At 40.9% G+C, this 24,596-nt stretch overlaps 1 protein-coding gene across 1 annotated transcript in view; it reads left to right on the plus strand.

Moving 5' to 3' along the window:
- pkhd1l1.1 (PKHD1 like 1, tandem duplicate 1) overlaps window positions 1-24,596 on the plus strand; it is an 82,406-nt gene that overhangs the window by 20,538 nt on the left and 37,272 nt on the right. Inside the window, exons 24-45 of the mRNA XM_074614399.1 lie at window positions 62-231; window positions 3,187-3,319; window positions 3,550-3,704; window positions 6,537-6,659; window positions 7,270-7,375; window positions 8,366-8,473; window positions 8,563-8,727; window positions 8,849-8,970; window positions 9,926-10,058; window positions 12,294-12,486; window positions 13,154-13,296; window positions 14,552-14,656; window positions 14,934-15,119; window positions 16,166-16,339; window positions 16,602-16,807; window positions 17,887-18,859; window positions 19,041-19,289; window positions 19,436-19,585; window positions 20,398-20,572; window positions 22,593-22,749; window positions 22,869-23,025; window positions 23,451-23,660. Coding sequence (XP_074470500.1) covers window positions 62-231; window positions 3,187-3,319; window positions 3,550-3,704; window positions 6,537-6,659; window positions 7,270-7,375; window positions 8,366-8,473; window positions 8,563-8,727; window positions 8,849-8,970; window positions 9,926-10,058; window positions 12,294-12,486; window positions 13,154-13,296; window positions 14,552-14,656; window positions 14,934-15,119; window positions 16,166-16,339; window positions 16,602-16,807; window positions 17,887-18,859; window positions 19,041-19,289; window positions 19,436-19,585; window positions 20,398-20,572; window positions 22,593-22,749; window positions 22,869-23,025; window positions 23,451-23,660 — 4,293 coding nt within the window. The remainder of the gene's footprint in view (window positions 1-61; window positions 232-3,186; window positions 3,320-3,549; window positions 3,705-6,536; window positions 6,660-7,269; window positions 7,376-8,365; window positions 8,474-8,562; window positions 8,728-8,848; window positions 8,971-9,925; window positions 10,059-12,293; window positions 12,487-13,153; window positions 13,297-14,551; window positions 14,657-14,933; window positions 15,120-16,165; window positions 16,340-16,601; window positions 16,808-17,886; window positions 18,860-19,040; window positions 19,290-19,435; window positions 19,586-20,397; window positions 20,573-22,592; window positions 22,750-22,868; window positions 23,026-23,450; window positions 23,661-24,596) is intronic.

The following is a 24,596-nucleotide window of genomic DNA, read 5'->3' on the forward strand; positions in this document are numbered from 1 at the left end:
TAATACCAAGTCTTGGACGTTGTTCAGCAGTTGGTTTGATTCCTCTGCGTTGTTCTTACAGATGTTTTCCTCAAGAGGAGGCCTCCACCCTTTGAGAGCTCTGGTCGTTCCTTTAAGGAGATCGCTGTCACCAAAGACGCATCAGCTGCGTCACAGATCAGCTACGTGATCAAAGCCATGCCACATGAATGCGCAATTGATTTCCCACTGCTAGGAGTCGGCTTCCTGCAGGTAACAAGATGTTCTGAATTTATGTAACACATGTCATATTCAGGACTTATTTTTCACCTGCATATTCCTTCTTTGGGCAGCATCAATAACAATATAGACTCGTCTTGTTATTGAGAGCCAGGAAACCCCAAATATGAGCCGAGGTGTGGAGATTAGGGTGGAGCTGAAGGGAAGTAAGAAAGGTGGCACCCACCTGTCAGTTAATCAGACCCTCCTCAAAACATAAACCTCCTCCCTTGAGCAGTAATATTTCCCTAATGGGACAATATTTTTCAAAATTGTCACTAACACATGCATGAAGGGGTTTGCTGTTAAAGCTGAAGTAGGCAGGTTGGAGCAAATATGATTAAAAAAAGGTGTTTTTATAAAATGGTCACTATATCTGCAAGATTTCACAGACCGGAGGAAAACAACCAATCAGAGCCGAGCTGGAGCCTTGCCGTCTCTGAGCAGCTGTCAATCACTCGGGAACTCCAATCAAACGGTCAAACTAGGCAACGCTGATCAAATATGAATCAATATTCTGTTACTGTATTGCTTATTTCTCTCCTCAAATGTTCTCAGAAACATCTTGTAGTGTACTGTTTAGCTGTAAAATGAGAAAGTTTGTGACCCGGCAGCCATGTTGAGATCAAGTTGAGGAAATGCCAATCACTGCCCACCAGCCGGAGCAAACTTTCCCATTTTACAGCTAAACAGTACACTACAAGATGATTCTGAAATCATTTGAGGAGAGAAATAGGCAGTATACTAACATAATAATGAGTCATATTTGATCAGCGCTGCCTAGTTTGACCATTTGATTGGAGTTCGCGAGTGATTGACAGCTGCCTCCATTGAATGAACAGCCAATAGGAACGCTCTCTCTCTGAAATGACCTGTGATTGGTCAAAGTCTCCCGTCACGGGCTAGATTTTCTAAAGCCTGAAAACAGAGCCAATGAGGAGCTGCAGAAGTTTAGTTTTCTCTCAGAACACTTGAATTGGTTGAAGGTTATTGTGGAATTTTTGCCCAATGATACCAAAAATATTCTGCCTACTGTCGCTTTGAGATCCTAACTTCTTGATCTTCTGTGTTCAGCTATGTAAAGAGAGTAGATGGGTCTTTCCCCATCTACTTCAGTACAGTCAGTCAACAATGTGGAGTCTCTAAATCTGCCCAACTTGTGTTGACAAATCAAATCCATACAAAAGGAAGGGCTTGATTCTAGAAATCAAATCTCTCTGCTGTGATGCAACTGTCCCAATAAAACAGACAATATTGCAATACAAGCATGTGCTAAATTGTAGGATTTATCCCGCTTATAGCGCTTCTTTGACACAAGAAAACGCAAGGTAAAGATGAGAATTTTCCACGAAGAAAACCGGGTGTCAGATTTAAGAGGCTTCAGCAGTGTGTGAAATGTTGTGTAGCCCAAAGCCATGTGGTGTAACTTACAGTGCAGAGAGGCGCCACAGTGATCCTGTATGTGTCTCATGCCTCGACATGCTGTACAGTCATCATTTGCCTAAACAGATTAACCGACTCCTGTATGAGGGTTGGCACGGAAAACATGTGACTGCAGGGTGTTGTGTCTGTTGGGACATTTGTTTCAATTCAATTTGACGTTAATCCATCATTACCTCATCCTGTAGTTTGTGTGGATTTTGAAGTTTTTACTATATGTATGTATCCAAAAACAGGCGTTGTTCCTTAACTAAGCTGATTCATTTCATCTTTATTAGGGCTGTCAAAGCGATAATAACGGGTTAACACAATTTCATTTTAATGCCACTAAATTGTTATATTTTAATGCAATCGATCTTTCAGAGGTTGTAGCGGGCTCATTTTTAAAGATAGAGTGAAGACCATATTATACTAGCATTATGAACAGATAAAAAAATTGCGATTAATTTGTGATTAATCAAAACAATTTATCGATTGACAGCCCTAATAACTTTACAAGTTGTATGTTTTATTTTGTGATAAAAATCCTAATATATCTTTCTTGCTTGTTTTTTTTCACAACCTCCACTTCAGGCTCTAATTGCGTACCAGACAGGTTATGTCTCAGATTTCACGGAGTCGCAGAAGTCTGAAGTACTGACTTTGCCAACTCCCATTTTGATAAGAGTGTTAAATACTTGACAAATCATACATTTTGAACAGATAAAAAAATGTTTGATTAATTTGTGATTAATCGCGATTAACTATTTGAATGGATTGACAGCCCTGGTTTATTATTATAGGGAGAAGTATATAGCCGGGACCAGTGCCACAGTATTTATAGCCTAAGCTAGTTTGCAGTGCCCGTCCTTAGACGGGCCTTTATACAAATACGCAAAACTCAACAAGAATAAGTCAGTGACAGATCATTGTTGATTACGTGACTGGTTCCTCTTTTAAAGAAACTTTAGTTTCAAATGATCCCTTTCATGGTCCATTTCCCACATATTGATCCTGCGAACAAAGAAAGACTTGCTTCTTTCAGTCTAGACCAGGGGTCAGAAACCTTTACTATCAAAAGAGCTATTTTAGGCATAAAAAATCTGTCTGGAGCCGCAAAACATTTAAGCATTGTGATGAAGGTAACACAGTTTATAGTCTAAGTATATAGTATATAAGTTTAATGCAGTGAAGGCCAAAGTGCAAATGTACGACGGAGTATTAGGGCCACAGTCACAACTTTACCAGAAAAAAAGACGTAATATAACAAGCATAAAGTCATAACTTTATGAGAAAAGAAGTTGTAATATTACGATAATAAAGTCATCACTTTACGAGAAAAAAGTCACTGGAGAGGGGCTAAAGAGCCACATGTGGCTCTGGAGCTGCAGGTTGCTGACCCCTGCTCTAGACTTACAGTACGGTGATGTTAAAGGCGACACATCCTGTTTAGGATTGTGAGAAGAGGATTTTGGATTAGGAAAATGATCTTTTCTAATGTAATCTCTTTTTTTTTCTCCACTTCCACAGATGTCCAACAGCAGCGAGGACATGGCTGAGTTCAGCGAAGGAGCAGCCAGCGTCAGCATCACTCGCCCTCACAGAGCCAGCCCTCCTCTGAACGGCACCTTCGATGTGGAGATCTACGGAGGCCGAGCTGAAGGTAGCTCAGACGGCCATGTGTAGTATTTGCATTGTGCTTATATACAGTAGCATACAATGGAACTACTCAAGTAAAGTACAAGTACCTCAAAATTGTACAGTACTTGAGTCAATGTATTTAGTTGCACCCCACCACTGTCTGCTTCTACATACATACATTGACGCAGCACAACATATGTACTAGTTGCTTTTGCAGGGAGGTGTGTTAACACAGCCGGTGCTTGTTCTCAGGTCTGTCGGTGGACATCGGTGAGGAGGACCTGACGTACGCTCTGCAGGGGATTGCGGGGATGGGACAGGTCAGCGTTTCCATGCTGGGAACCTGCAGACACCCCAAATGGAGGGTCAAGTGGCTCACTAAACCTGGAGCCCAGCCTCTGATGCAGGTCAGACTCCTGTTTCATCATTGTTTTATTTTATTTTATTTGATTGATCAATCTCGAACATTGACAGTATATAAAGATGGGACGACGTGACAGCTCCCACAAAAGTGAAGCCAAAACATCTGGATCGCCCCCTGGTGGCTGGCTGCAGTATAGGTCATAAAGCCCGCCCTCTTCCATCCTCCATGGTAGCAGATGGGACATGGGCCAAACTAAAATGTCAAAGTACACGTCGAATACATTTTTCCCAAAGATGGTTTCTATCATTTTAGGTAGTTCTCATCACGCTGATGTATGTTCAAGTTTGGTTTTAATGAGTTATTTGATATAGGGCTGCACAATTAACCGAATATTAATATCGCAATCACAATCTTGTCTTCCAACAATTAAATGAACATGATCGCCTGCGCTACTGACGTTTAAAATGCACGTTCTGCTCATAGAAAACTCTGCCGCATATCAAATCAAGCTCTTCCTAAACTAACAGCCAGCCACACGCTGGTGATCGAGATGTTTTTGGCTTCACTTTTGGGTATAGATATTATCTATACAACCAATGTGTTTATGATTAAATTAAGAGCATAAAATTGTTTATCTAGAGTCTTAATATTGCTAATTTTGCTCTCAAAGTGCACCAGATTGAATCATTTAACTTTAAATGTAGCTAACAACGGGGTAGGATGAATATTTCAGTTTTTTTCATATTGCAATATATATATATTATATATATATATATATATATATAGCAGAAAAAAAATATTGCAATGTCAGTTTTTTTCCAACATGTGCAGCCCTAATTCATATATTAGCAGGAATGTAGCACAGTATGGAAGTGAAAACAGCGCTCTGTTTATTTTAATATGAAATGTGTATATGAGTAAATATGTGTCATTAAAATCAATGAATAATCGTGATATCAATATTGATCAAAATATTTGTGATTAGCATTTTGGCCATAATCATGCAGCCTTAATTTGATGCTATAAAAAGGGGGTGAGACGTCATGATTGGCAGCTGGGAGTCTCTCTCGCTAACAAGCTGCGGCCGTGCTCGGCTCCCATTTGCTTTCGGGCGGGTGACCTCGATACCGCGGCACCATCCCCCCGATCGCTACCGTGCAGACTCTGGCTCCAAATGACGATGATGATGGCAGCTCCCGTATCTGGGTTATTTTGGCTTCAATTCTGTACAGTGGGAGGAAGTGGAGACACGTCGTCCGTCTTTATATACAGTCTATGACCTCAAAGATCTCCGTTTCGGTCTCTTTGGCGGCAACTATGGCGATACGTGGTAATTGCCGGTGTGTTTTGGGATCTCACTTCCCAGAGATCCAGTTCGTAATACTGCAAATGCGAGGGCTTTCATCAGTGGGCCAAGGCTCAATCACCGTTGTGACTAGATAGTGACTTAACAGACATTTATTTAAATGAAAATCTTCGAGATTAGTACTTTAAAGGGATTGTTTGTAAAAATCAGAAATTGCTTGTTAACAGCGACACCTGTGGTCGTTAAGTCAACGAAAGTCAGCGTCCTGTTGCTCGTGCTTGTGCTCGCTCTACATAGACATGAACGAGCATCACTCAAAACAGTGAGGCGACACACGTCAGCTAAAAGCACAATATCACTCTATATTTCAGCTGCTTGGCAGTAATGTTAGCTGACCAGACGAAGGTCTCTCCATGAATCAATGCTGATCCTAGTGTTGGCTTTTCCTGCTTCAGCCTCCCGACCGCGGCTGGAGGGAACAGGGGAGACACCCGAGTTTTGGTCGGAGACGATAACTTTTCTCTCTGCGTAGCCCCGTCACTTCACAAGACACGGGAAACCTCTGTTGGTCTGGAGGAGCTGCAGCAGTTATTTCTGCACAAACGTCCACTGTACATTCACTATATATATATAAACTAACTCTTCTGCAGTGTATAGTGTGCACGCATGCACGTGAGAGCGGATCTAAACGCAAGTGAGAAGAGCGCGGTGTGTGAGTGAAGGCAGGCAGAGTACAGACTCTGGTCCTGGAGACCAAAGCTACTGTCTCCCCCGCGTCCTCCGACCGCGGCCAACACTGTTTAACAGACGGGCTTCACTAGATACAACTTTGCGGTTTTGGTGCTTCCGTGTAGTTTGTGTTGGAGTCTGAGTCTGAACAGCTAAGCACACGCGAGCGCGCATGGGACACCGACCCGCAATGATTTACACGTGTAAGAAGTTACAAACAGTCCCTTTAATATTGGTGCATTGCCCAAAAACACTTTACTACTAACACATTATCTTGATTACTCAAGATTGTATTTGCAGAAGTAGTAGCTGTAGCCGCAGTCATAGTAATAATGTGACATAAATATTGATCAGATGTGTGTTTTAATATATGTTCTTGACACTTTCTATCTATTCTCTAATTCATTCTCATAATACGAGCCAGATATGGCTAATGTTTGTAATGTTTTTAATGAGTCTTTCATTCCTTCCTTATTGTCAGCTGACTGCTGCTGCAGAGCACTGTTTATTTTGTGTGTCTCTAATTTGACCTCATTTCATTTATATTTATGTATTTTGAATGACTGTCCACTGTATAGGCCTGTATCCTCTTGATCTCTGTTTCGATATTTGTATCAGTGAAAAATAAAACTAAACGTAAGTAATAACAGCAGTAGTACTGTAGCCGCAGCAGCAGCAGTAATACTAGTAGTAGTATTGATACAGTAACTACGGTGTTGGTTTTATTAGCAGTATTCACTGCTACTGAATGTCTTCTGTTCCAACCAGTAATGTTTCTACAGGCTTAAAGAAAGCAGCAGCTTTGTCTGGAGTTCTGATTGTGATTTATTCTCATTACAGGTTGATGACTCGTCGGTTTTCGGGCAGAATGCGGTCATTTCAGTGCGTGAGAAGAAAAAGGGAGGATTGTTGACGCGAAGCCTGACAGGAGATTACTTTCGTGTCTGGGAACGCACACCACAGGTACAACCAGGATTCAGAAAGCCTCGTCTGGTTTTGGGTTTCAGCATTATCTGTCTGTCCACTGTGTGCTTTAACCACCGCTGTTTAGTGTGTTTGCTTCCTATAAATCCTGTAGAGCAAGTCCTATTTTCGTCGCACAGTGCAGCTGTATTTGTATATTTCGTGCCTCCAGGCAGGATTAATTCATAGGATTGCATGCAAACAAATAACTGCTTTGTATTGAAGTGCCTGACAGCTACAGTACATGCCTCTATTATTCCATTGTAAGGACTGTTGTAGTAGTAATTTCCATGTCGGTGCAACGGCGTAGGTTTGCATATAGACAGTAGGGACATGTCCTTACCAGTAATGGTAGGGACAGTGTGTTTACGGGGCTAGGGTTCTGGTTGAGCCCTGGGTGGGCTCTAAATCCGAATTTCGCCCATAGGGCACCCAAAGGGCTAGAGCCGGCTTTGCCGATTATTATGCATCCTCCTCCTCCCCCAATGTTGAAACAAAACCTACGTCCTTATATTAGTGGTCATTCCAACCCAGTGTGTCATTTCTATGCTGTGAAACTTTGTCCCAAATTCGACATTTTCGATGAGGAGTTTTGTGCTCCTGTTTGCAGGTGGTGGTCAAAATCAACGGCATCATCTCAAAGTGTTCTGGTGACTGTGGGTTTGAATGGTCCGAGGACAAGACTCCAGTTTTGACTGGAATCAGCCCGTCTCAAGGTGAAATATTATTCATTCATTCAACAGGAAGCATTATTGCTTATTGATGGATTTTTAAGGCTTAATATACTCATTTGCTTTCTTCTAATTCAAAACAAACAGTTGTGTAAAAGCTGAGACATTAAAATGAAACGTATCAAAAAGACTTTGATGTAGGCATTTATATCAATTATTTAATGTGTTAAATATTCAATACCAGTATATAATAAAATATAAAATGTTCATGTACTGAAAAAAACAGATAAAAATCCTGTCAACATTTAGTTAAGGCTGACGTAGGCGAGATTGGAGCAAATATGATTCCAAAAAGTTATTTTTATAAAACGATTGCTATATCGTGACAACAGTAGATGAAACGGGAAACCTGAAAAAAATCATGTGCCTCTGTGTCCTCTGGTGCTCCTAACGGCATCTGCAAGATTTCACAGACCGGAGGAAAACAAGCAGTAAGAACTGATCTGAGATCTGCTGTCTATGAGAGCCGGCTGTCAATCACTCGCGAACTCCGACCAAACGGTCAAACTAGGCAGCGCTGATCAAATATGAATCAATATTCTGTTACGTTAATGCCTATTTCTCTCCCCAGATGTTTTCAGAATCATCTTGTACTGCACGGTTTAGCTGTAAAATGAGAAAGTTTGTGACGCGGCAGCCGTGTTGGAAATCTCTTAAAGGAACGCCAAGTTCCGGTGACATGACCGGAGCACAGCCAATAGGAACGCTCTCTCTCAATGAAATGACCTGTGATTGGTCAAACTCTCTCGTCACAGGCTAGATTTTTTAAAGCATTATTGAATTATAATATGTTGAAAGGTTATTATGGATTTTTTCCCCTATGATGCCAGAAATATTCTGCCTACTGAAACTTTAATTGTCAGCTTTTGTAGAAAAACATATTAAAGCTTCAGGCTTCCTGAACATTCGCTCCATGTTAAACCCGGTGATGGTGGTGAGTGTTGTATCAGTAACTAAACATGGCTGACATTTCAGGATCGAACGGCCTGGAGACTCTTCTGACTGTCACTGGGACCGGCTTCAGTAGTGAAAACGCCTCCATCGTAGTGGGAAAGACCCGGTGCCGTGTTGAAGAGATCACCGGTAAGTGAAGGAAGTCTTCTAGGAGTGTATCCTGTTGTTTTATTATCTAGAAGAAGGAGTTTAACCAGATTTCATCTACTGTATTCCAGCCACCACTCAGGTGTGCAGACTGGGCAGCGCCAGCGCCGGCACCTACCCCGTGTTCGTCAGCTTCCCCTCTCTGGGGAACTCCCGCTACGCGGGAGGCAACATCTTCCACTTCACCTACCAGCTCATTGTTTCCTCTTTCTCCCCGCTCTCTGGGAGCGTGGCAGGTAAGACGGTACTCAGAAAAATATGTTTATCAGTTACAATTTATCACAAAATCAAAAGCAGAATCACTTCTCTGTAATACAAAAGTATAGAACCATTATGTTCTTTTCATGTTGTTCTCAGGAGGCACACTGCTGACAGTGACAGGTTTCGGCTTCAGCCAGAACGCCATGGTGACTGTCGGTGGTGACGAGTGCACCGTGGTTCATGCCAGTGACACTGAGCTGAGATGCAGAACGCCAGCAGTAAGTGTACACACTGCAAACTAATGAGCAAACTACTAAGTACTTACTATACGGTCAGTGAAATTACTAAAAATCAGTGTGTAAAACAATTTATTATACTTGTAGGTTAACTCCTAGTTTTGATTTTGAGTAAATCGGTGATTCTCAAAGTGGGGTCCGTGGCACTCTACCAGGGGTTCCGTGAAAAGTAGGGCTGTCAATCGATTAAAATAGTTAATCGTGATTAATTACAAATTAATCGCACATTTTTTAACTGATCAAAATGTACCTTAAAGGGAGATTAGTCAAGTATGTAATACTCTTATCAACATGGGAGTGAGCAAATATGCTGCTTTATGCAAATGTATGTATATATTTATTATTGGAAATCAATTAACAACACAAAACAATGACAGATATTGTCCAGAAACCCTCACAGGAACTGCATTTAGCATAAAACAATATGCTCACATCATAACATGGCAAACTGCAGCCCAACAGACAACAACAGCTGTCAGTGTGTCAGTGTGCTGACTTGACTATGACTTGCCCCAAACTGCATGTGATTATCATAAAGTGGGCATGTCTGTAAAGGGAGACTCGTGGGTACCCATAGAACCCATTTTCATTCACATATCTGGAGGTCAGAGGTCAAGGGACCCCTTTGAAAATGGCCATGGCAGTTTTTCATCGCCAAAATTTAGTGCTAATTTGTAGTATTATTTATCCTCCTTCGCGACAAGCTAGTATGACATGGTTGGTACCGATGGATTCCTGAGGTTTTATAGTTTCATATGATGCCAACTTTATAGAGTTATACCAGACCAGGTACTGTAAGGCTGTAGCAACAAAACTCCTGAGTGTTTTATTGAATACGATTTTCATTTAAAAGTGAAAGATTTAGTTGTTTCATCAATTTTCTTTTTTATATTTCACGTATTTCTTGATAAATCAATGCTTCTATTCCTTATTTCAGGGGACTGCAGGATCACAGGCCGTCACAGTGACGGTGGGAAACATGACTCAGACTGCCGGCAGCTCCTTCAACTACGATACTAACCTCACACCCCAGATCTCAGGCCTGAGCCCCCGCACCACCACTGTGATCGGTGAGTTCACAGTCATTTTTGGGGGCCTTTATGAACTGTATTCATGCATTTGATAACCTTTCTTTCAGCGAGGTAGAATCATTATAAAGCCTTAGTGAGATGACGAGTTTGATGGGAAGGATTAGTTCTGTCCTGAAAGGTCAATAGAAATCCTATCTGTCTAGTGGAGACACATTATTATAGTCTGCTTTCTCTTTGTTTAAGAAAAGAAAAGGATTCAATGTTTATTCAATGTGTTTCAATGCCACGCCTCATAACATAATATTTTTCTCTCGCAAAACAAACCACGTCATCTGTAAGCACTGCACTGAAAACGATATGTTTTGTATTTCTTATATTAAGAGTCAGCACCATTATCCTATGTTATCAAACTAGATATATAACCTGAAGGCTCTTTCTATTAATGTTTTTTTTAAATAACATACCACAACTAATGGAGTAAAATACAAATTAATTAAATTAATTAAATTAATTAAAATAAAAAAATTAATGAATAAATTGCTTGGTATTTTTTTGGCATTTTCAAGCCTTTAATGATAGGACAGTGGACAGTTTAGAAAGGGGATAGAGAAGAGAGGGAGTGACATACGGAAATGGCCGCAGGCCGGATTCGAACACGGGCCGCTGTGGTTTGGACTCAGCCTTGATATATGGGCGCCCGCTCTACCAACTGAGCTATCGAGCGCCCAAGTTGTGGCAAAAATAATAAAAAAAAAAAATGTAGCCATTGATTAATTCATAAAAATGTGACATAAATTGATATTTCTGCTTTAATTTGCTTCTTCATTTATTTATCTTTGTATGAATTATTTATGTACTCTTCTGTTTAAATTTCCCTTTTATTTATTTTTGCATTTATTTTTTATTTATTCATTTATTTTTAATGTTGGTAGGTTCTGTCCTCCATAGCAGCGTCCTCAGTTTTAAAGCTAGAGTGAAGATACTGGTATGATATGAAACTACAAAACCTGATGAATCCATCGGTACCAACCATGTCATACAGTGCTTGTAGTGAAGGAGGTTAAATAACGCTCCAAACTTGCGCTAAATTTTAGCGAGGAAAAACTGTCATAGCCATTTTCAAAGGGGTCCTTTGACCTCTGACCTCCAGATATGTGAATGTAAATGGGTTCTATGGGTACCCACAAGTCTCTCCTTTACAGACATGCCCACTTTATGATAATCACATGCAGTCTGGGGCAAGTCATAGTCAAGTCAGCACACTGACACACTGACAGCTGTTGTTGCCTGTTGGGCTGCAGTTTGCCATGTTATGATTGGAGCATATTTTTTATGCTAAATGCGGTACCTGTGAGGGTTTCTGGACAATATCTGTCATTGTTTTGTGTTCAATTCAATTCAATTTATTTTTATTTAGCATCAAATCAGAAATGATCTCAATAGGCTTTTATATAGAGCCGGTCTAGACCGCACTCTATATTTTAGAGGCCCAATAAGAGATCCCCCATAAGCATTGCATTGTTATGGTAACCCACTGTGTTGAGGAAAAACTCCCCTTTAGCGTGTTGACAAATCTCCCTTTAAGTTACATTTTGAACAGATAAAAAATATGTGATTATTTTGCTGTCAGTGTCAGTGCGCTGATTTGTTAAAACAAATGTGCATTAACGCGTTATTAACTTTTACAACCCCGCTTTTTAATTGTCAACAACATTATCCTATATTATAAAAGCAGATAAATATCATAAGGGTTCTTCCTATTCATGTTTTTTTAAACGACATACCAAAACTAACTTCTAACTCCTGTTAAGAGCATGTTAAATTTGTGATTAGAGATCATCTGAAGTGCCTCTATTGTGACGGAACGTAATATATCAGTCTAGTTATGTGTATGTCTGAAGAGAAGAAGAAGAATAGCATGATGTTTGGGCTTACCTGTTGGCATGTTGCTCCACTGTCACACGTTGTCACCTTTTGTCACGTCATTAGGTCGTGTTGTTGTGTGGTGTAATGTTGACTTGCAGGTTTTTGCCCTTTCCGCTCACTTAACCTTAGGAACCTGAGCATGAGTGACTACCATGTCTCCTCCTGCAATTATAGTAAACCACACAGCAACATCCACAACAAGAATAGCTGTTAATCTGCAGGACAATCAGTGACACTTCTTGAAAATAATAACAGGTGATAAGTGCTAATTATCCCGGCACTTGAGTGACAGAAGCTCCTCAGTTGGAAAAGATCTGTTGACATTTTTCTTTGATTTCTTTTGTGTAGGACGTGAAGTTCTCACCGTCCAGGGCACCAACCTGGGAGGCCAAGACAATGACAGCATCGTGTTGGTAGGCGGGAAGGAGTGCGTGACTGTGCAGTGGACGGCGACGAGTGTCACCTGTCGTCTCCCCGTGCTGCCGCCCGGCACGCACAAGGTGGATGTACAGGTTGGAAACAATGGCTACCCCCAGACAAGGTACATTCTCACACGGAGCAACAGTAACGTCCGTTACGCACCAGCTGAAAGAGTGCTGGTCGTATCAGCGGCTGTCAACTCTTTCTCTTTCTCTGAACATCAAAAAGATCACATCACATGAGCTTTTGTTCCACATCGTTTGAGGATTAGATGTAAGAGTAGATCTGAAGATAAGGGTTTTTATCAAGACCAAATGTCCCCTGATGGTTTTTGATTCAAACACACACAAACAAAAATCGAAGAGTAAGTTTGTTTGAAAACGTAACATAAAAGTTAATGTAAATATCGCAGATTTTTTTTTTTTTTTAATGGGTGGAATAAGGTTAGAATAGTTTTGATTTTCTAATTTTTTTAAATTTTATTTTAGTTTTGTCTTTTCTATTTTGTTCTAGTTTAGTCTCAGTTAGTTTGCAGAGTGTGTTTGCTAGTTTTAGCAACACTTTATGCTGTAATGTTTCATTCAAAGGGAATGGTTTAGGCTGAAAAAAATGGCCCCCGATAGTTACTTATATTTTCATATTACAATTAATGATGCACTTTCAAAACAACTCCACAAAAGTCCGTTATTAAAACAGATAATTTCATATAATCAATTTTGCTTTGGAGCCAGAAAACATGGTTCATTTTGGGACTTAATTGGACTATTTTCTGCTTTTTCGTCCCATAGCAACGGTGTGAATGCCACCATCGAATACATCCTGGAAATCTACAACATCTCCCCGCGGCTCGGCTCCTTGATGGGAGGAACCAGGCTGACTATCTCTGGATCTGGTTTCAGCAACAACACATCTGACAACAAAGTCTCCGTTGGTAAGCAATATGAGAACCAGCTATTATTTCAAACAGATTTATTACCACGGCAATAATCCCTGCCATTCAGAAAATTGTCAGCGATGAACCCTCTGAGACCCGGAGGTTAAATAACGCTCCAAAGTTCGTCTAAATTTTAGCGAGGAAAAACTGGCATTGCTATTTTCGAAGGGGTCCCTTGACCTCTGACCTCAAGATATGTGAATGTAAATGGGTTTTATGGGTATCCACGAGTCTCCCCTTTACAGACATGCCCATTTTATGATAATCACATGCAGTTTGGGGCAAAAAACATGTTGTTTTTTTCATGCATTATAAATGTGTTATTTTCTCCTATTCTAAAATGGTGTATTTGAATATTTCTGCATACTGGGGTCCCTAAACAGTCTTGAATTACATAAATTGGGTATCACTGTAAAGCTGAGACTCTTGTGGATCCAATGAGCCCAACTGTATTCATGTGTGATGATGTTAGTCCCCATAGGAGACATTTCATTGTAATGAGATTTTTGTAATGAGATTTTTTGAAAGTTGACCTCACTGTATAAAATGACCTGTGGTGACCTCTAGGATAATCACAGCCTCATGAAACTTTACAGCCACAAATTACAGACCTAGAGCATTCAGAGGATGGATGGCTTTCCTAGCTTGATTGACAATAAGGGGGTTTCATAGCAGTTTCCACAACAGAAGTGCTCGCCATTTAATCGCCGAAAAATACAATTCTTGCAGAAATCTCAAAATGTCAAAAGTTTTTTAAACCAAATTAAAGCATGGCTTCTTCTATGGTGTTCCTCAAGGTCTTAATGTGGTATTTTGGAGGGATTATTGATCATTTTTATCAATTCTCGAGTGGTAAAAAATGGTTAAATTTAGCATCAAATCTGTGGAACAAATGGTATCAACCCAAAATTTTCTGCAACGACATATGAGACATAATAGAGCATGGGGATGACCATCATATACTTCTGTCATTATGTTTTAAGACTTTATACACTTTTACTATTAATTCTGAATGACCTGCTATCTCCCCCTAAAGACCTCCTGTAACCCCTAAAAAGTCAAAAAGGGGTCTATTGTGGGTCTAACAAACAGTTAGTATTGATCTAATCAGCTAAGGAGGAAACTAATGGGGCTGGTAGCTGGTGGTAGTCTACAGTGATGTAGCTACGTGGAAAAGCAGCACTATAACGCAGCCGCTTCAGGTTTTGTACGTGTTCTCACACATGTCTCGTGTTGGTTTGTGATGCGACAGGAGGAGCAAAGTGTGAAGTGAAGGCCGCCTCAGAGAATGAACTGCAGTGTGTTCTGCAGTCGGAGGAGGAGACCCAAGTCGTCACCAACCAGGGATCCCACCGCAGTAGGTTTACATTTCCATCCTTTTTTTTCAGGTGTCAAATTAAATCTGAAGCGGCCAAAATAGAATAGAATAGAAAGAGGATCAGGTTACTGAAAACTGCTGCAAGTGAGGAAGCTGTCACCTGGAGATGAAATGTGACTGCACCTAGAAACTGTTTCAAAAAACAGTTTGACTGCCATTTTTCCATAATTAGCCGTATTTTAATCACATGTTGCTTAACCTCAGACAATGACATCTGTCAGTCTAACTTCACATTTGTCTGTGTGTACTGTACCAGCTTATGGACAGGGGTACGCATGGAGTCCTGCCTCACTGACCGTGTTTGTTGGAGACACAGTAACGTGGCGTTGGGAGGCGCCAGCCCTCCAGAGCGTCGCTTACCGGGTCTGTAGTGTTTCCAGTCCAGGTGAAACCACCTGCAACGGGGGACCATTCTCCAGCGGAAACACCAAGACACCCAAAGGTATAGCATAATGAGTCACTAGCCCTCAGCAGAAATGATAACCCTCTCACCTTCCCCTCATTGTTAATATCAAAATCAAATGTTAAAATCCATCCTTAAATTGTCAGTTTGGGATGTTCTGTGCCAGGGAAGCTTTATTCTGTCATGCAGCTTTGTGGTGGAATTAGGGCTGTCAAAGTTAACGCAATAATAAATTCGTTATAACGCCACTTATTTCTTTAACACATTAACGCAACTTGGGATTTTTAGGTTGTGGCGGACTCAGTTTTAAAGCTAGAGTGAAGATACTGGCAAGGAATCCATCGGTACCAACCATGTCACACTAGCTTGTCGCGAAAGAGGTTGAATAACCCTCCAAAGATTTGCACAAAATTTTGGCGAGGAAAAACTGGCATAGCCATATTCAAAGGGGTCCCTTGACCTCTGACCTCAAGATATGTGAATGTAAATGGGTTCTATGGGTACTCAAGAGTCTCCCCTTTACAGGCATGTATGTTCTAAGCTCTTATACACTTTCACAATTCATGTTTCTGATATATGACTAGAACAATTTGACACACAGTGCTGAGCCCTCATCTCTAATTAATCTTCAGGCTTCCAGCTTTCAGATGATGTACACCACTTCTATGTGACATCTACTGTTGACCTGTTATCTCCCCTCCCTGTACCCCCTAAAGAAGACTAAAACAGGTCTATTGTGGGTCTCAGAGGGTTACTTAATCAGATAAAAGTAATATTAAAATCTCTTTTTAAGCAATAACAGGCCAAGGGAGCTGAAAAAGAGCACTATGACAATAATAAATAGAAAAATAGAAATGGTAATACTAGCTGTATAGCTCATACTTTCTTGCATTGCATTATGGTCCATAGTCATCCTTTTTTAGTGGAATAAGAAGTTGATGTTGACGGTTCAGTTCTAGTTAATTTCCCATCAATTCTGCTGCAGATGCACTTGGAAGAGACAAATGCACACTCCATGTCTAAGAAGGCTGCGTGATTTGTTGTCACAGACAGTATTCATGAACTTCCTGTCCCGCTCCCCTCAGGGTTTTTCGCCTACCGCTTCACTGCTCCTGGTGTGTATTACTACAGCAGCGGCTACATCGATGATGCCAACACCAAGCGACTGCAGGGAGTGGTGAAAGTCGAGGCTCGGGAGGAGAAGAGCAGCGTGGTCTCCGTCAGCGTGGGAGGCATGGAGGCCAGACACGTGACAGGAGGTAAATGTTTAGCAGCTTAATCCTCCAGGAAATGTCAAAATAATACCTTGAGAGTTCCTTTTCTACAACAACTCATCAAAGCACAGGTGTAATTATTGATATTTGAAGAGGAAATAAATCGAGTCAGATAAGGGAAATAAAGTTGAATATTTTTAGATGGACAGGAAACTCAACATCCAGCGGAGTCCAACTGAGATCCAAATAGTCCAAATAAAGACAACTCCAAGTTTAATCTGATCAACAGATTCTCCCCTCCCTCCAGGTTCACGGCGCGTCTCCAGAGCGGCCTCGCAGTGCGTCGCCTCCCCACAGTGCCCAGAGACCAACGCGACCTCGGGCGGCCTTTCCTTCAGCGCCTCGGCCTGCTCCACCCCCACAGTCTGCTCCATCTCCCCCAACCAGGGCTCCTACCACCAGATCATCCACATCCAGGGCCAAGGCTTCGGAGACACCGCCTGCGCTAACGAGGTTAGTAGCATTTTTTACGGTTCATATATCTAAATGGATTTAAATTTAAAGGTCCCATATCGTGCTCATTTTCAGGTTCATACTTGTATTTTGTGTTTCTACTAGAACATGTTTACATACTTTAATGTTAAAAAAAAACTTTATTTTCCTCATACTGTCTGCATAAATATACCTGTATTTAGCCTCTGTCTGAAACACTCTGTTTTAGCTCATTTCAATGGAATTGCGTTGCTAGGCAACAGTTTGGGTCCATGTTTACTTCCTGTCAGCAGATGTTATTCACATACACTGCAACAGGAAATAAACTGGGACACATTTAAAATGTTAACGTTTAAAACCGTGTAATGGTCTAAATATTGTATATTTGTGACATCACAAATGGACAGAAATCCTAACGGCTGGTTTCAAACGCACAGTTTCTGAATACGGGCTGTGTGTATTTCTCCGTATATTGAGCGTTTTGATAGTTTAACAGTACCTATATAGCACTTAAATCTGCTTTATAATGTAAAAGTCATGAAAATTTCACTTTTTACAATATGAGACCTTTAAGTGTTACTGGGGTCTCTGCTCAAACTCATTTATTTTGGGATGCAGTGACAGGATGCTCTGATGGTTGTGTCGTGAAAAATAATGAATAAAGCTCTCCTAAATGTCAGTTTTGAAAATACATGAGAAAAAAATTGAATGAAAAATTAGGTTATTATATAAACGAGTAAACACATTTTTTCTTCCCTCTCCCTCCTTGACCAAATCCATGTTTCCCTTTCCTCTCTCTTAATCACCTTTGGGAGGTTTGGATAGAAGTGGCACTCTGACAAACACCTCTGGCTCAGGCTGACTCTCACCCCTCACGACCGACGCATTTATACTTTGCCACAAGGATAATTACAATTAGATGCAAAAAAAAGGATAAATAGCACTGCTATTGCACAGCGGCAACTACTGCTGCTATTTGCTTTCAGAGTTTTACCTTATAGTTTCTTTCTCCTCCAGATGCCTCGTCATCTTTGTGTTGTCTGAAGCTAAACTGTGAGAGTGAAAGCTTGTAGTGACGCTGTTGTCTCTGTGTCCTGTAGGTGACGGTGGGAGATCAGCCCTGTGAGGTGATCAACAGCTCTCACTCTGAGATCAACTGCCGGCTCAGCGGCGGAAGCGGACTTCCCGTCGGCGTCGCTCACCCCGTAGCCGTCAGAGTCAACAACCTCGGCGACGCCGTCATTGCCGTACCGGACGAGCTCGGCCGCCGCTTCGTGGTCCTGCCTGTGGTCGACTGGGTCTCGCCCCCCGTCGGCAGCCCCACCGGCCACACGCGGCTGCTCATCCACGGCTCCGGCTTCTCCGAAGGCCAGGTGACCGTAGCCGGCGAGCCGTGCTATGTCGTGTCAGTCAATTACACCTGCATCACCTGTGACACCGCTCCCTCTCAGCCACACACCGGTGATGTCGTCTACCACTGGGGCAGGATCCAGAGCTCCTGTCATTCAAACTGCTCCTTTGAGTACTCTTCCTCCGTCACTCCCACGGTATCTAGCATTTCCCCCGACGGCATCAGCGGTCCGACCACCGTCACCGTTTCCGGCTCGGGGTTCGGCAGCCGCGTGGACGACGTGGTGGTCTTCGCCGGCGCCTCAGAGCTGGGAGTCACCGCCGTGACCGATAGCAACGTCACGCTGAGCGTCAACGCTCTGCCTGCGGGCGACCACCCGGTCACAGTGATTGTGAGAAGTAAAGGCCTCGCATCCGGCTCCGTCACCCTGAGCAGCCGCGCCCAAGCCGCCCTCGACCCCGACGCCGGCAGCCTGGCGGGAGGAACCCCTCTCGTCTTCACTGGAAACGGCTTCGCTCCGGGGAACACCAGCGTGACGGTCGGCGGAGAGCCCTGCAGGATCCAGGAGGTGACGGCGGGTCTGCTTCGGTGCCTGACGCCTCCTCACAGCGAGGGGCTGGTGACCGCCAACGTCCAGGTGTTTTCGGTGCAGTATCCTCCTCTCAACTTCACCTACTCAGCAGCCCACACTCCTGTCATCAGCTCCATCAGCCCCGCCACTGGTAACTATGGTCCTCTGCATCCTGTAGTCATAGTAACACCACCCCTTAACAAGAATTCTGATCGGGAGGAGAGGTTGCTACCTTATTTGGGATGGCATTTGTTCCGTTCATCAATCAACCTTGAAAAATGTTTTCAGCCTCACGATTAAATTTGAACCTTCCTCTCATTTATTTCCCACAGGGCCGAGCGGTGCGGTCGTCACACTGACCGGTTCAGGATTCGGCAACGACTCTCAACACGTCTCCGTCACCATGAACCACGTCCCCTGTGTCGTGTCCACGGTCTCTGACACACAGGTTCAGTGCACCGCAGGAGACAACCCAGGGGGGGCGTACCCAGTCGTGCTGCATCACCAGGTCAAAGGTCACGCCCAGTCAACTGTCATGTTCATGTACGAGCTGTCTCTGAGCAGCGTGCAGCCCAGCGAGGGTAAGACTTGTCTGGTCTTTCTCAGATATACAGTATGTACATGTTATCCTTGTATTCCTTGTTGTCTTTGCTGCCGTGAAGCCTCACGATGCAGGTTCAATATCATCTTACTGAATAAATTCTCCCCTCCCTCGTCGCTGGTTCAGGCAGCTGCGGCGGCGGCGCTCTGCTGGCGGTGCAGGGTTCTGGGTTTGACCCCCTCAACTCCACCGTGACCGTCTGCGGGGAGGAGTGTGAAGTTGACAGAGAGATGTCCACGTCGTCCCGTCTGTACTGCCTGTCTCCGCCCATCAACGGTGAGTTTAATTTACTTTATTTCACCGCGATAATCCGCTCCGATCAAACAAAACAATAAGACTATGACCCCCCTGAGACCTGCTGGCCGACTTTACCGTCTGAGGCTGTAGCAGGTTCAGTTTTAGAGCTGGAGTGAAGGTACATCTATCATATGAAACTAGCTAGATTGACAATAAGGGCGTTTCTGAGCAGTTTCCAGAACAGAAGTGCTCTCCATCCAGTTGCCGAAAAATGCAATTCTTGCAGAAATCTCCACATGTCAAAAGGTTTTGATCCCAAATCACAGCATGGCTTCTTTTTTGTTTTATCATTTTTTAACATGGCAAACTCAAGCCATGCTGGCCATGCCAGTTTTTCCTCGCCAAATTTTAGCGTAAGGTTGTAGCGTCATTTCACCTCCTTCCTGAAAAGCTAGTATGACAGGGTGTGTTAAAGAAATTAGTGGCGTTAACGCATTATTATGGCATTATCTTTGACAGCCCTAGTTGGATTACCTCCTCTCACTAACAGCGTTCCTCATTTCTAGGAAAAGTCAAGTGTTTAAATGTTTTTCAAGTCTTTGTAAAAAATGTGATCCTGGTGGTTTATGACATTTTTTGACTATTTAAAGCTCTAATGGAGACAAACGTCCTCCTCAGAGGAATGTTGACAGCCATTCATCACAGGAGAAAATGTCAGACGTGTCATATAAGACAGATAACTTGTCACGGACGATAAGAGATCTAAGGCGGCTTGTTAACTCTGAGCACGCATCTTGAACCTTCTGTCCTTTTGTTTGTTTGTTGTGTCTGTCTGTCCTGTCCGCTCTCAGCCACTCAGCCGGTGGTGAGCTGCGTGGTTGCCGTCGTTAACCAGCTGGACGCCGTCAACATATCGAATGGCTACACCTACAAATCTGAGTTGACTCCGGTGATCACGGAGGTCTCTCCACGCAGGGGAGGAACCGCTGGAGGCACCCGGCTCACAATCAGCGGCTCCGGTTTCAGGTGCAGTAAAGGAAGAGACTCTGCAGTGAGCAGAGGACACAATGGGGAGACACACCCAGATTATACACCACTGGTTAAGAATAAAGCACTCGGCTTACGTAACATTACATTACATAAGTGGTTTCGTTTCACAGGACATCTTTTATCAATAGTGTCAAAAATAAAGCTTCAATGTACAGTTTTATACACAGCCAAAATGAGACACCTCATACTGCCCATTAACAACACATTGTAATGAACAGCAGACAGCATTATATCATCTAGTTTTAATGGGGACTATATCGATACATTATAGAACGACATAAATTATACTATAACATACCATACTTTAGCATAATATACCTCCATAGAGTAATGTACCATGTTTATTATGTTATAACATATGGAATTATAACATATGAGATAAAACTGTGTTATAGTGTAGAGCTATATTATGTGAAAGTACAGTATGTTAGTACATTTTATATATTCCCTTCTATTTGATTTAATTTTAGTATATGATATGATATTTTTGATATCATTGTAATAATATAATATTCTATTATAAAATAATGTAATATAATATGTTGTATGATAGTATAGGGTATACCACAGGGTTTATTATATTATATTGTATTCAAATATATTATCGTATCAACTATATATATTGTGGTATGATATGTTATGTTAATGTAAGGTATATTATATTATGTTATATTATATTATATTACAGTATATCAAATAGTAGTGAATATTGTTACCAAGCATTATATTATATTACATTATATTATATTATATTATATTATATCATATTATATTACTGTATATTATATTACAGTTAATCAAATAGTAGTGTATCTTGTTACCAAGCATTATTTTATATTATATTATATTATATTATGTTATATCATATTATATTATATTATATTATATTATATTATATTATATTATATTATATTATATTATATTATATTATATTACAGTATATCAAATTGAAGTGTATATTGTAAGAATGGTATTGTCTTATACTATCCTTTACAAGATTGTATTATATTATATTATATTACAGTATATCAAACAGAAGCGTATATTGTTAGCAGGCTATTGTCTTATATTATCCTTTACAAGATTATAATATATTATATTATATTATAGTATATCAAATAGTACTGTATATTGTTACCTAGCATGCTATTGTATTATATTATATTATATATATTACAGTATATCAAATAGTAGTGTATATTGTTAGCATACTATTGTCTTATATTATCCTTTATAAAATGATATACAATTATAACGTGTGAGATTTAACTGTGTTTCGGTACATTATAGTATTTAGGTATATCATGTTAGAGTTAAATATGTTATTGTATCTTTTACATATTTTATTATCTCCTATTTCATTCAACATGTGTATGTCACAATACAATGTATAATATACTCTCTTATTTAATCTATCTATTTTATTTATTCATCAATTAGTTTATCTATCAGTTGATGTTAGGGCTGTGTATTAGCAAGAATCTGGTGATACGATACGTATCATGATACAGGGGTTACCATTCAAGATATTGCGAAACTGAAAGCAAGGAGATATATTACGATTTTTTAAAATTTAATTTTAGGAAAACTGTCATAGTATAAAGAACGCACTGCCATATGCATAAAAAGTTGGATCTGCATTTGCATTTATCAGTCTCTGTAACATCCAACATCATAGCACTACTTTTTGTACAATCTGAGCAAAGGAAATAACATTTGCCTATATCAGTAAAAAATAAATAATTAAATATAGTAATACTTAGTAAATAAATAAATGTAAATATATATATATATATATTTTTAACTATTAATTAAAATGAACTAGAAATTAAAATCAAGTGTATTTGAGAATCGATACAGAATCACAAAATATAATATTGCAATATGATAAGTGTATCGGTATTTTCTTACACCCCTTGCTGTATTGTATTCTTTCATTTCACTCGTTCCCACCTCATTGAGTCTCATCACGTTCACTCACTTTCCCACCTTACAGCACCGACATGAACGACGTCAACGTGACCATCGCCGGCTCCGTGTGTGACGTTCAGTCCGCCAACGACACACACATCATCTGTGTGACGAACTCTCAGCGACAGTCTCAGGAAACCAAAGTCCGAGTCAGCATCGGAGACGGAGGCATCGCCAAGATGGTACGTGAGGAGGGTCAGATCCCCCCCTGACACAGTGTCACGTCTGTTTCACATGTAATGAGATTTCATATCTCTATAATACATGTTTGTGTTCATCCAGTATTTGTCTCTTTCTTCAGGATAATGCAGACTTCTTCTACATTGACGTGTGGTCGTCCAGGTTCACGTGGGGCGGTCTGTCTCCACCCGAGAAGGGTTCGTTTGCCGTCATCACTAAAGGCCAGACCATCCTGCTGGACACCAACACCGATGTGCTGAAAATGCTCCTCATTCAAGGTACAAAAAGGATTTCATCATGGGAAGTTTGGGACATTTTTACATGCGGACATTGTGTATTTGTAATGATACAGAGAAGCTTTTGGATTGATGTCAGATTTTTATTTATCTGCATGTTTTTCTTTCTTTTTTTCTCATCTTCCCATCACTCGTGACTTTTAAAGACGTGAAATATATTTTATATACGAAAGTACTTTATCTATCTATCTATCAATCTATCTATCTATCTATCTATCTATCTATCTATCTATCTATCTATCTATCTATCAATAGGATAATATATTAAAATGAAAAGATATTTGGGAAAATTCAAACTCGACGAGCTTTAGGGCCTCATATACATTGGTTGATACAAGAACATAAAACACAGAACTCTTTTTTATCACCAGTATTGAGTTTGTAACTTGCTGTTTCTTTGTCCTCAGGAGGGACGTTGATGTTCGACGAGGAGGACATCGAGCTGCAGGCAGAAAACATCCTGATCACAGACGGCGGGCTGCTCCAGATCGGCCAGGAGGGGGTGCCGTTCCAGCACAAAGCCATCATTACGCTTCATGGAAACCTGCGCTCACCTGAACTTCCTGTTTATGGAACCAAGACGCTGGCTGTCAGAGAGGGAGTGCTGGACCTGCATGGTATAAAAACACACACAAACATATTCAAACAGATGACAGGATCAATAACACTCTCATGTCTGTACGCTAAATATGAAACCGCTTAGCTTTGCTTAGCTTAGCTTAGTGTAGATAAAATCAGCTCCACCTCAACCAACTACAACAAAAATGCTGCTTACACATTAATGCATTAGTGATAATATATGATGTATATCACACTATGAAACGGGCTGTAGTATATGTTCATTTTTATGTATATGTTGATGATGATGTACTTTTACTCACAGTTCTCATTCGCTTTTGCTCAATTCTTGAATGAGAATGTTTTTTTTCAAAACATTAATTTAAAATCTCTGAACAATTAGTTTGTTGTTCACAACAGATTCAAATTGTTCATTCATTCAAGCAAATTGCACGTGTTTTGGCACATGTGCAAAAGAGTAAGTACAGTAACCACTAAATGTCTAGCTGATCAAAACTGATGAGTTGATTCTCAGTGAAACCGTCGTCCTCTTCACAACTTCTAAACATTCCTTCATTGTTTGAGCCGTCACATGCAAAATGATCCATTCAGTTATCAAAATGTGTCAGATATGCATGTATATTACATTAATATCTATGACGAGGAAGCACAATTTGTTGCTTTTGAGCTGAACTACTGCAGGTTTCTTCATTACTGTTTTTTGGCATAGATGACTTTTTGTGGCAAAATTTCTGTTCACTGTATATGACTAAACATGAAAGTGATTTTTTTTGTTTATAATACATGTAACACATTGCTACACTGTAAATTTACTGTATACATACAAATATGCATATCCTTTTTCTGATTATTTGACCCTGTTGTTGAAATGTGAATCTAAAAAGCTCAGTGCGACACACAACAGCATTCAGCAGGACAAAACTGACATTCTTGTATAATACAGAAAGAAGCCGATGTCAACAAAAAAAGAAGTA

The sequence above is a fragment of the Sebastes fasciatus genome, chromosome 17 (assembly GCF_043250625.1).
Source record: "Sebastes fasciatus isolate fSebFas1 chromosome 17, fSebFas1.pri, whole genome shotgun sequence".
NCBI classification, from domain to species: domain Eukaryota; kingdom Metazoa; phylum Chordata; class Actinopteri; order Perciformes; family Sebastidae; genus Sebastes; species Sebastes fasciatus.